General features: G+C 57.3%; 1 protein-coding gene across 2 annotated transcripts; it reads left to right on the top strand.

Moving 5' to 3' along the window:
- Positions 1-705: 705 nt before the first annotated feature.
- On the top strand, positions 706-11,970 carry TBXA2R (thromboxane A2 receptor). Of its 2 annotated transcripts, none has more exons than XM_004059736.5 (3): positions 706-1,326; positions 7,159-8,027; positions 10,534-11,970. In XM_004059736.5, exons 2-3 carry the CDS (start codon positions 7,242-7,244, stop codon positions 10,777-10,779), a joined length of 1,032 nt encoding a protein of 343 aa, XP_004059784.2. In that variant the 5' UTR covers positions 706-1,326; positions 7,159-7,241; the 3' UTR covers positions 10,780-11,970. The 2 variants fall into 2 exon arrangements, with proteins under 2 accessions (XP_004059784.2, XP_063558035.1); XM_063701965.1 differs by having other exon boundaries at positions 986-1,296; positions 10,534-10,913.
- Positions 11,971-12,772: the final 802 nt, after the last annotated feature.

Raw genomic sequence — 12,772 nt, 5'->3', positions numbered from 1 at the left:
GCCGGGGAAGGGGCTTCCGGACTGGGCTGACGAGAGGGCCGGGCCAGGCTGGGAATACCCGTCACTCACAGCCTGGACTAGCAGCCCTCCCGGGCCCAGGGGACGGGGTGGGGTGCAGTCAGGGCAAGGTCAGCTTGTCCGGTCCCACTCCAGGTCCCTAACTCAAGGTTCTGTCTGGCTCGGGTGTGCAAACAAGGCCAAGGAGGCCCAAGGTCCCCCCTCCGCAAAGAGATGGTCCCAGGCCCTGCGTCCAGCACCTTCTCAGCCATTCCTGTTGGGCTCCATCCCTCCTTCCCCAGCCCGAGCTGGGGGGTGGCCAGGAAAGAGTGCCCATCCCCCACTGCAGCCTCCCGGCTCCAGACTGTTCCTCCTCTGGCTCCAAAGCCACCTCCGAGCCTCCTCAAGAGACCCTCCCATGCGATGCCATCACCCCAGCGCTCCCGGCTCACCTGCTCTGGGACCACCTTTCTCAGTCTGGCTGTGTCTGGTGCACCCCCCATCCCTCTGTCCTCCCACCCCACCCCTGGAAGGGGCCTCAAATATGTCCTGCATGTATTAACCAGGGCATAATTCTACTGTGTGCCGCGTTCCAGCGCACCCAGTGAATTTGGAGCCCTGGAGTCTGGGCGACCCCCGGGAGCCGATCCGCCGGGACCTGCCCCGCCCCCTCCAGGCCTTGGGTGCTGCCTAGATGGTGAATAATGCGGGCCTGGCGGCGGGAGCGCCGGGAAGAGGCCTGGCAGGGCGCTGGGCGGCTGGAGGGGCTGAGGCTCCCGAGGAAGCGCCCCTGCCACCCCTACGCGGGCCATTGCATCCCTGCCACCGGTGGCCTGGGGGTCCCAAGGGCGCCGCCTTCCCCAGAAGGCTGTAGGGTGTCCCGGCGTGCTGGGGGCACCCACTGACTCCAAGTCAGCCAGGCGGGGGCCCGAGGGGCGTGGCCAGCGCAGGGTGGGCGGGGCTGATGAGAGACAGCGAGAGACAGAGACCGGACGGAGAGAGCGAGCCGCCGGCTGCCAGCGGCCCCCACCCGTCCCAGCTCGGCTTAGCCCCCGCGGACCCCTCCAGGCCGCGACCCCAGGGCGTCCTGTGCCGCCACGCCCTCCATCTGTGTGGGTCCTCTGCTGGGCCCGCCGCTGGTCACAGCCAGACTGACTCAGTTTCCCTGGGAGGTCCCACTCGAGGCCGTCCTTCCCCTCCCTCTGCCCGCCCCCAGCCCTCGCCCCACCCTCGGCGCCCGCACATCTGCCTGCTCAGCTCCAGACGGCGCCCGGACCCCCGGGGGCAGGATCCAGCCAGGTGGGAGCCCCGCAGATGAGGTCTCTGAAGGTGAGGTCGCCCCGCTGGCTTAGGGCGGGATGCACTGCTCTGGTGTGAGCCCGGGCTGCTGGGCGCATCCGGCGCTGGCCCTGCCCTGCTGTGGGTGTGTCCCAAAGCCCGCGGTGACAGCGGCCAGGTGCCAGGTGTCCCCTGTGTGGCCCGGCGGGTGGCATGGTGCCCCAAGGCCTGCCCCGGGCGCCCAGGCGGCTGGGTCTGGGTGCGGCCCAGGCTGATTCTGTCCGGGGGGCTCTCTGGTCTCTGTGGGGCCACATGGCTGTGAATGGGGGTCCCAGACTCAGGGGGCTGCAGCCGGGGAGGGGGCCCAGGCCCTGGGTGTGGCAGGGATCGAGTGTGGTTGTGCGGCTGTGTGTATGATCTTGTCTCTGGGAGTGAACCATGCATGGCCCTGGTTGTGTGTGTGTGTCTGTGCGTGTGTGGTGGTTTTGGGTGTGTGACCGTGTGTTTGTTTCTGCCGAGAGTCTGTGACTGTTAAATACTGTGTGTTCTTCTGTGTGTCTTTCTGTGTCTGTCTGTCTGTATCTATGTACCTGTTGTGTTTCTGCCTGTGTGTCTGTGTTTTTCTGTCTGTGTCTGTCACATTTCTGCCTGTGTGCCTATGTGTGTATCTGTGTGTGTCTGTGTCTGTCGTGTTTCTGCCTGTATGTGTCTGTGTGTGTCTGTGTGTCTGTTGTGTTTCTGTCTGTGTGTGTCTATCTGTGTGTGTCTGTCTGTTGTGTTTCTGCTTGTGTGTGTCTATCTGTGTGTGTCGTGTTTCTGCTTGTGTGTGTCTGTGTCTGTCATGTTTCCGTCTGTGTGTGTCTGTGTGTGTCTGTGTATTTGCCATGTTTCTGTATGTGTGTCTGTGCATGCCTGTGCGTCTGTCTACTGTGTTTCTGTCTGTCACATTTCTGCCTGTGTGTCTGTCATGTTTCTGTCTGTGTGTGTCTGTGGTGTTTCTGTGTGTGTCTATCTGTGTGTGTCTGTGTATCTGCCATGTTTCTGTATGTGTGTCTGTGCATGTCTGTGCATCTGTCTGCTGTGTTTCTGTCACATTTCTGCCTGTGTGTCTGTCATGTTTCTATCTGTGTGTGTGTCTGTGTGTCTGCCATGTTTCTGTGTGTGTGTCTGTGCACATCTGTGCGTCTGCCTGCTGTGTTTCTGTCACATTTCTGCCTGTGTGTCTGCTGTGTTTCTGCCTGTGTGTCTGCTGTGTTTCTGCCTGTGTGTGTCTGGCTGTGTCTGTGTGTCTCGAGTGTGCACACATGGTGGTGGCCTGAGGTGCATGTTGGTGGAATCACTGTAACTTGTGGTCCACCATTAACCACCAGCTGCACCGCCCGGGTCCCGCCCCCTGGTCCCTGCTGGCCCCTGTGTGATGGAGCTCCGTGCGTGCTCCCTGGGGAGCCCCCACTAGAGAGATGGGGAAAGCGAGGCTCACAGGGGGCCACGTGACTCAGGGCCCCAACAAGGCTGGCCGGAGTCTGGCTGGCTGGGGGAGTCCCCGCCCTGCACTGTGTGGGCTGGGGACCCTGTTGGTGTCACAAACAGGAAATGTTCTTGGAAATGGAGCTTTGCGGTGAGGGGAGTTGGGCCCATCAGGGTGTGGAGTGTGTCTGCCTCCGCAACCATGTGGGGGTCCACGCCCATGAGCGTTCAGATCTACAGCAGGCATGGGAGGGTCTGGCCGGTCCCTGAAGTTTCAGTCCCAAAAGCACCCTGTGGGTCCAAGGTCCAAGGCCGACCGGGGTGACACGGAGCCTCAGGGCTCCCTGCTGGCTGCCCGGGCACCTTGTAGGGAGTTGAGCTGTGAGTACAGCCAGGCACCCTGCAGAGGTGACAGCCAGGGAGGCCTGAGCTGAGCACCTGCAGGCATGGAGATCAGAAGCTCACCCCCATTGCACAGAGCGTGGAAACTGAGGCTCGGCAAGGTGGAGCCCCAGCCTGGCCGCGGCAGATCAGGGACTAGAGCCTCCAAGCCTGTCTGGGGGAGGCGGGGTGGGCTCAGGCCGTGACAGGCAGGCGGGGCGGGCAGGGTGGGGTGCTGAGGAGAGGGGACTTGTTGAGAAATGGATGGATGATGAGGTGACGCGCTCCAGGGAGTGGGGGAGGGGGCACGAGGATGGAACATGGGGCGGAGGAGAGGCCTGCTGTTTGGGAACCAAGGATCACATTCCACTGGCAACCAGGCTTGGGGCAGCCAGGCCTGGTGCCCACGCCCAGCCCAGCGCCCGGGCCTCTGGAAACAGCGCCGGACAGAGCCCTCCGAGTCACACGACCCGCAAGCCGGGTACCCTGTCAGGGGTGGCATCGGATGAGGGAGAACTCACTGTCCGCCTTCCAGAAAGAAGCCAGGAATTAAGACAGAGATTTCTGGAACCCGGGACCCAGGCAGATCCCCATCAGAGTTGCAGGACCTCAGCCTCTTGGGATTCTAGAATTGTGAGGCCTTCTGCATCCCAGGACTGGAAGCGTGTTAGAATTCCACAACCCTGAACCCGCTGAGGGCAAACGTCTGCTCTCAGACTGCAAAATTCTGGAATTATTCAACATCAAAAAGGGATCTTGGGTCCACACCTCTCCCCAGACACAGGGAGGGACAGTAATTTTCCCAAGAGCCGCAGTGCTGCTCTACTCCCCCACCACGTGGGGGCCCCTGCTACCCCTCCTGGCCAATGCAGGAGGGAAGGGAGGCCCTGCCCTGTCCCCCCATTGGCATCCTTGCCTGGAGAACTTGAGATGGCTGCCATCGCCTGAAGCCAGGGTGGGGAGTGGAGGTGGGGGGACTGGAAACAGCCAGCTGTGGCCAGAAGGACTCAGTGCCAGTTTCCAGGCTCCCCTGGGCCAAGGGCTCTGGGCCATGCATTTGCTCCCAGCCACGGGAGGTGTGAGGGAGTTCCGGGTGTGTGACCCCCGGTGAGTGGAGTGGAGTGTGGTCGAGGAGACCCTGAGACCCAGGAGGGACTGGAAGTTGCTCCAGGCAGAAGTCGGGGCAGTGGCTGCAGGGACAGCTGAGTCCCAAGGAATGTCCAGAAACAGCACATACCAGCTCTCGAGGGAGGAACGCCTTGTCCCAGGGGAAATCCCAGTGCAGGAATCCAAACCCCAGGCACCAAAGCAGCCCGGAGTGGAGGGCAATGATCGCCAGAGGCCGCGAGGAACCCCCCACCGCATCTGCTCTCCAGGCCTCAGTTTCTCCTCTGGAAGCCCCGCCTCCCACCACGGTGGCAGTGGCCTTAGCTGTCCTCCCAGGAAGGGAGCTCAGTGCCGCTGTCGGGAGCTGGATAATTTATGAGGCTGACAGCGTAGCCAAGGCCAGAAGCCAGGCCAAAGCGTCACAAATGAGTTGGGGAGTGAGGGCCACAGCCACCCATTTGACCGCCCTGGAACGCGTTAGCTGCTGCGACCCCACAGCCCAGGCCCTGCCTCAGGGCCAGCATGCATTGAGCGCCCGCTGTGCTGTGCTGAGTGCTGCGCGTGGAACCCTTCACTCCCCCCATCAGCACCCCCGACTTTTTTTTTTTTTTTTTTTCTGAGGCAGAGTCTCGCTCTGTCGCCCAGGCTGGAATGCGGTGGCGCGATCTCGGCTCACTGCAAGCTCCGCCTCCCGGGTTCACACCATTCTCCTGCCTCAGCCTCCCGAGTAGCTGGGACTACAGGCGCCCGCCACCACGCCCGGCTAATTTTTTGTATTTTTAGTAGAGACGGGGTTTCACCGTGTTAGCCAGGATGGTCTCGATCTCCTGACCTCGTGATCCGCCCATCTGGGCCTCCCTCTTTTTTTTTTTTTTTGAGATGGAGTTTTGCTCTTGTTGCTCAGGTTGGTTCAGTGGCACGATCTTGGCTCTGGGGCCCTGTTTCTGGCCCACAAACATCACTTCCCCTGTCGGGTTCAAGTGATTCTCCTGCCTCAGCCTCCCAAGTAGCTGGGATTACAGGTATGCACCACCACACCCGGCTAATTTTTGTATTTTTATTAGTTGAGATGCGGTTTCACCATGTTGGTCCGGCTGGTCTCCAACTCCTGACTTCAGGTGATCCGCCCTCCTTGGCTTCCCAAAGTGCTGGGATTACAGGCGTGAGCCACCACGCCTGACCCTAATAGGACCTTTTGAGCCTTAACTGCCTGGCACCTCCATCTCGCACACAGTCCCATTCGCCCACCTTTGCCCACCCAGTCCCTCCAGGTGACTTGGGGGTGTGCCAGGGCGAGAGGCAGGAGACCCGGGTTCCATCCTAGCCTCCTGGGTGACTTTACAACCAGCCACAACCCTCTGGACTTTGACATGACCCATGGGGTATGGGGAGCTGGTTTTGTTTTGTTTTGTTTTGTTTTTTAGACGGAGTCTCGCTCTGTCACCCAGGCTGCAGTGCAGTGGCGCGATCTCAGCTCACTGCAAGCTCCTCATCCCAGGTTCATGCCATTCTCCTGCCTCAGCCTCCTGAGTAGCTGGGACTACAGGCTCCCGCCACCACGCCCGGCTAATTTTTTGTATTTTTAGTAGAGACGGGGTTTCACTGTGTTAGCCAGGATGGTCTCGATCTCCTGACCTCGTGATCCGCCCGCCTCGGCCTCCCAAAGTGCTGGGATTACAGGCGTGAGCCACCGCACCTGGCCGTTTTGTTTTGTTTTCTTGAGATGGAGTCTCACTCTGTTGTCCAGGCTGGAGTGCAGTAGTGCCACCTCGGCTCACTGCAACCTCTGCCTCCTGGGTTCAAGCATTTCTTCTGCCTCAGTCTCTTGAGTAGCTGGGATTACAGGCGCCCGCCACCATGCCTGGCTACTTTTTGTATTTTTAGTAAAGATGGGGTTTCACCATGTTGGCTAGGCTGGTTTCGAACTCCTGACCTCAGATGATCCACCCACCTCAACCTCCCAAAGTGCTGGGATTACAGGCGTGACCCACTGCACCCAGCCAGAAGCTGGTTTTTGAACCATCTCATTTTATTTTTACTTCACTCATCACACCTGGCCCCATTTTTTTGTTTTTTGGGGTTTTTAGCGTTTTTGTTTGTTGGTTGGTTGGTTTTTTTTTTTGAGACAGGGTCTCACTGTTGCCCAGCCGGAGTGCAGTGGCACAATTGTAGCTCACTGCAGCCTCAACATCTGGGGCTCAAGCAATCCTCCAACCTCAGCCTCCCAAGTAGCAGGGATTACAGGAGCATACCACTACACCCAGATATATTTTTTTTAAGAGATAGGATCTTGCTATGTTGGCCAGGATGGTCTTGAACTCCTGACCTCAAGTGATCCGCCCACTTTGGCCTCCCAAAGTGCTGGGATAAGAGGCGTGAGCCACTGCGCCTAGCTTGGCTCTGATTTTGTTGTGCGTTGTGGCTGAGCGTTAGCCCCACACAGAGTAACAGGTCCCCGCCTGCTGCTCTCTACCAACCGTCCCTGGGGAACCTGCCATTCCGAAGAAGTTGTGTTTTTTGTTCCCAAAATAGAACTGGATTTCAGGGTTTATTTCTTATTATGAAACCGACACCATGAAAATGGAGAAAAAGGCCAGGCATGGTGGCTCACGCCTGTAATCCCAGCACTTTGGGAGGCCGAGGCGGGAGGACTACATACCACAGGGTATGTGCCTGTAGTCCCAGCTATTTGGGAGGCTGAGATGGGAGGATCACTTGGGTCCAGAAGGTCGAGGCTGCAGTGGGCCTTGATTGCACCACTGCACTCCAGCCTGGGTGACAGAGCAAGACTTTGTCTCAAAAAAGAAAAAAAAAAAAAACAGGAGAGGATATTTGAGCTGGGGCATTGAAGGTTGTGTAGGAGTTCACCAGAGCTACTTACACTGAAATGCAGAGTTAATCACAAGCAAATCTTCTCTCGCCTCCCAGGTGTGCCTGAACCAGTGCCAGCCTATCGTGTCTGCAGCATCCGCCTGATGGGGTGGTGACTGATCCCTCAGGGCTCTGGAGCCATGTGGCCCAACGGCAGTTCCCTGGGGCCCTGTTTCCGGCCCACAAACATTACCCTGGAGGAGAGACGGCTGATCGCCTCGCCCTGGTTCGCCGCCTCCTTCTGCGTGGTGGGCCTGGCCTCCAACCTGCTGGCCCTGAGCGTGCTGGAGGGCGCGCGGCAGGGGGGTTCACACACGCGCTCCTCCTTCCTCACCTTCCTCTGCGGCCTCGTCCTCACCGACTTCCTGGGGCTGCTGGTGACCGGTATCATCGTGGTGTCCCAGCACGCCGCGCTCTTCGAGTGGCACGCCGTGGACCCTGGCTGCCGTCTCTGTCGCTTCATGGGCGTCATCATGATCTTCTTCGGCCTGTCCCCGCTGCTGCTGGGAGCCGCCATGGCCTCAGAGCGCTACCTGGGCATCACCCGGCCCTTCTCGCGCCCGGCGGTCGCCTCGCAGCGCCGCGCCTGGGCCACCGTGGGGCTGGTGTGGGCGGCCGCGCTGGCGCTGGGCCTGCTGCCGCTGCTGGGCGTGGGTCGCTACACCGTGCAATACCCGGGGTCCTGGTGCTTCCTGACGCTGGGCGCCGAGTCCGGGGACGTGGCCTTCGGGTTGCTCTTCTCCATGCTGGGCGGCCTCTCGGTCGGGCTGTCCTTCCTGCTGAACACGGTCAGCATGGCCACCCTGTGCCACGTCTACCACGGGCAGGAGGCGGCCCAGCAGCGTCCCCGGGACTCCGAGGTGGAGATGATGGCTCAGCTCCTGGGGATCATGGTGGTGGCCAGCGTGTGTTGGCTGCCCCTGCTGGTGAGTAGGGGCTCTGCGGGGTCCTGCTACCCTCCTGACTGGGCCTCTGGTCACCCAGGGTGGATTTAGATCCTGATGGTGGGACCGGGCGCCGTGGCTCATGCCGGTAATCCCAGAACTCTGGGAGGCCGAGGCGGGAGGATCGCTTGAGGCCAGGAGTCCGAGACCAGCCTGGCCAACATGGTGAAACCCTGGCTCTACTAAAAATACAAAAATTAAGGCAGGGCGCGGTGGCTCACGCCTGTAATCCCAACACTTTGGGAGGCCGAGGTGGGCGGATCATTAGGTCAGGAGATCGAGACCATCCTGGCTAACACAGTGAAACCCTGTCTCTACTAAAAATGCAAAAAAATTAGCCAGGTGTTGTGGCGGGCACCTGTAGTCCCAGCTACTCTGGAGGCTGAGGCAGGAGAATGGCATGAACCCGGGAGGGGGAGCTTGCAGTGAGCCGAGATCGCACCACTGTACTCCAGCCTGGGTGACAGAGCGAGACTCCGTCTCAAAAAAAAACAAACAAACAAACAAAAAATTAGCCAGACATGGTGGCATGTGCCTGCAATCCCAGCACTTTGAGAGGTCAAGGCAGGAGGATTGCTGGAGCCTGGGAAGTTGAGGCTGCAGTGAGCTATGATTGCACCACTGCACTCCAGCCTAGATGACAGAGTGAGACCCTGCCTCAAAATTAAAAAAAAAGAAAAAAAATAGAAAGCAGCCGTAGAAAACACATAAATGAGTAGGCGTGGCTGTGGCCAATAAAACTACTGATGGATAGATGATGAAATTTGAATTTCATGTCATTTTTATGTCACTCAATCTTTGCCTCTATTTTGTTTTCCTCTAACCATTGAAACATGGAAAGAAATTCTTAGTAAAAAACAAAACAGGCTGGGCGTAGTGGCTCATGCCTGTAATCCCAGCACTTTGTGAGGCGGAGGCGGGCAGATCATGAGGTCAAGAGAGTGAGACCATCCTGGCCAACATGGTGAAACCCCGTCTCTACTAAAAATACAAAAAAATTAGCAGGGCGTGGTGGCGGGTGCCTGTAGTCCCAGCTACTCAGGAGGCTGAGGCGGGAGAATGGCGTGAATCCGGGAGGCAGAGCTTGCAGTGAGACTCCATCTCTCAAAAAAAAAAAAAAACAAACAAACAAACAATGAAAAGAAATGAAACAGAGAAAGAAAGGAAGAGAAAAGAAGAGGCTGGGCAAGGTGGCTCATGGCTGTAATCCCAGCACTTTGGGAGGCTGAGGCGGGTGGATCACCTCAGGTCGGGAGTTCAAGGCTAGCCTGACCAACATGGAGAAACCCCGTCTCTACTAAAAATAGAAAAAAATCAGCCAGATGTGGTGGTGCATGCCTGTAATCCCAGCTACTCGGGAGGCTGAGGCAGGAGAATCGCTTGAACCCAGGAGGCGGAGGTTGTGGTAAGCCGAGATCCTGCCATTGCACTCCAGCCTGGGCAACAAGAGTGAAACTCCGTCTCAAAAAAAAAAAAAAAAAAATTCCCATCAATCCTGACCTATAGATAAATATAATTTTTATTATTTAAATATTTTATTTATGGCCAGGTGCGGTGGCTCACACTTGTAATCCCAGCACTTTGGGAGGCCGAGGAGGGCAGATCACGAGGTCAGGAGATCGAGACCATCCTGGCTGACACAGTGAAACTCTGTCTCTACTAAAAATACAAAAAAGTAGCTGGATGTGGTGGCGGGCGCCTGTAGTCCCAGCCACTCGGGAGGCTGAGGCAGGAGAGTGGAGTAAACCCGGGAGGCGGAGACTCCGTCTCAAAAAAAAAAAAGGTATTTATTTATTTATTTTGAGACAGGATCTTGCTCTGTCTCCCAGGCTGGAGTGCAACCATGCCTGGGTAACTTTTCTATTTATTTTAACTTTTTATAGACATGAGGTCTCACTATGTTCCACAGGCTGGTCTTGAACTCCTGGTCTCAAGTGATTCTCTCCTATTTACCTCCCAAAGTGCTGAGATCACAGGCGTGAGCCACTGCCTGGCTAAGAGTGCGCTAATTTATGGACCCATCAAAAGGAGCTCAGAGCGGTTAGTCAACTCTCCTGAGGTCACCCAGCAATGCAGTAACAGAGTGGACACTGGCCAGGCGCAGTGGCTCACTCCTGTAATTCCAGCACTCTGGGAGGCTGAGGCTGGTGGATCACCTGAGGTCAGGAGTTCGAGACCAGCCTGGCCAACATGGTGAAACCCCCGTCTCTACAAAAAATACAAAAATTAGCCAGGTGTGGTGGCAGGCACCTGTAATCCCAGCTACTCGGAAGGCTGAGGGAGGAGAATTGCTTGAACCTGGGAGGCAGAGGTTGCGATGAGCTGAGATCGCACCACTGCACTCCAGCCTGGACGACAGAGTGAGACCCTGTCTCAAAAATAAAATTAAAAAACGGAGTGGACCCTGGATCTCAGGGGACCCCGGGCAGGGACCGGGGCGGGCGGGGCTGGAGGCGGGGGACCAGGCTGACAGCTCTCCCCTCTGCAGATCTTCACCGCCCAGACAGTGCTGCGAAACCCGCCCGCCATGAGCCCCGCCGGGCAGCTGTCCCGCGCCACGGAGAAGGAGCTGCTCATCTACTTGCGCATGGCCACCTGGAACCAGATCCTGGACCCCTGGGTGTACATCCTGTTCCGCCGTGCCGTGCTCCGGCGTCTCCAGCCTCGCCTCAGCACCCGGCCCAGGTCGCTGTTCCTCCAGCCCCAGCTCACGCAGCGCTCCGGGCTGCAGTAGGAAGTGGACAGAGCGCCCCTCCCGCGCCTCTCCGCGGAGCCCTTGGCCCCTCGGACAGCCCATCTGCCTGTTCTGAGGATTCGGGGGCTGGGGGTGCTGGATGGACAGTGGGCATCAGCAGCAGGGTTTTGGGTTGACCCCAATCCAACCCGGGGACCCCCAACTCCTCCCTGATCCTTTTACCAAGCACTCTCCCTTCCTCGGCCCCTTTTTCCCATCCAGAGCTCCCTCCCCTTCTCTGCGTCCCTCCCAACCCCAGGAAGGGCATGCAGACATTGGAAGAGGGTCTTGCATTGCTATTTTTTTTTTTAGACGGAGTCTTGCTCTGTCCCCCAGGCTGGAGTACAGTGGCGCAATCTCAGCTCACTGCAACCTCCACCTCCCGGGTTCAAGCGATTCTCCTGCCTCAGCCTCCTGAGTAGCTGGGACTATAGGCGCGCGCCACCACGCCCGGCTAATTTTTGTATTTTTAGTAGAGACGGGGTTTCACCGTGTTGGCCAGGCTGGTCTTGAACTCCTGACCTCAGGTGATTCACCAGCCTCAGCCTCCCAAAGTGCTGGGATCACAGGCATGAACCACCACACCTGGCCTTTTTTTTTTTTTTTTTTTTTTTTTTAGACGGAGTCTCACTCTGTGGCCCAGCCTGGAGTGCAGTGGCACGATCTCGGCTCACTGCAACCTCTGCCTCCCGGGTTCAAGCGATTCTCGTGCCTCAGCCTCCCGAGCAGCTGGGATTACAGGCGTAAGCCACTGCGCCCGGCCTTGCATTGCTCTTTGACCCTGAATTTGACCTACTTGCTGGGGTACAGTTGCTTCCTTTTGAACCTCCAACAGGGAAGGCTCCGTCCAGAAAGGATTGAATGTGAACGGGGGCACCCCCTTTTCTTGCCAAAATATATCTCTGCCTTTGGTTTTATTTTCCTTTGGGTCCAGAAGTTTTCAGTCTCTGGAGTTTGTGCATTGGGCCTCACCCGGAGCAGACGAGGGCAGGGCTGGGAAGGATGGGGAGGGACAGAGAGGATTCGGTTCCTTCCCCACCTTGTTTCTTGAGTGTTTCCTAATCACTTGATGGGTGGTACCACCTAGAATTCTCCCAGCAGCCTGTAATGGGAGGGCTACAGGTTAGCCCTGGAACCTGCATTCAAACCACCTTTGAATCTGTGTGTCATTAAAAGTAGATATAAATGGGCTGGGCGCAATTGTTCATGCCTGTAATCCCAGCACTTTGTTAGGCCGAAGCGGGAGGGTCACTTGAGGCCAGAAGTTCGAGACCAGCCTGGCCAACATGGTGAACCCCTGTCTCTACTAAAAATACAAAAATTGCAGGGCGCGGTGGCTCACGCCTGTAGTCTCAGCACTTTGGGAGGTCGAGACGGGAAGATCACCTGAGGTCGGGAGTTAGAGACCAGCCTGACCAACATGGAGAAACCACGTCTCTACTAAAAATACACAAAAAAATTAGCCGGGCGTGGCGGCGCATGTCTGTAATCCCAGCTACTCGGGAGGCTGAGGCAAGAGAATAGCTTGAACCTGGGAGGTGGAGGTTGCAGTGAGCCGAGATCACGTCATTGCACTCCAGCCTGGGCAACAAGAGCAAAACTCTGTCTCAAAAAACAAACAAACAAACAAACAAACAAAAAATTAGCCAGGCATGGTGGCGGGCGCCTGTAATGCCAGCTACTCAGAAGGCTGAGGCAGGAGAATTGGTTGAACCCAGGAGGCAGAGGTTGCAGTGAGCCGAGATCATGCCACTGCACTCCAGCCTGGGCGACAGAGTAAGACTCCATCTCTAAATAAGAAAATAAATAAAACAAAGAGAGAGAGAGATGCAAAAGCGTGGAGTGATGCCCGTTTCCTCCACTGTTCACTTGTTCACCCAGCAACCTTTCAAACACCACAGTGTTCTGTACAGCACCTTGCACATAGTACATGCTCAATAAATATTGGTAGAAAGGACCAGTGGCTGGGTCTTGGTGGAGCACCTGTCGCATG

This window comes from Gorilla gorilla, chromosome 20 (assembly GCF_029281585.2).
Source record: "Gorilla gorilla gorilla isolate KB3781 chromosome 20, NHGRI_mGorGor1-v2.1_pri, whole genome shotgun sequence".
NCBI classification, from domain to species: Eukaryota; Metazoa; Chordata; class Mammalia; order Primates; family Hominidae; genus Gorilla; species Gorilla gorilla.
Note: the sequence above shows the minus strand (reverse complement) of the source record. Positions and strands in the feature narration are given on the sequence as shown.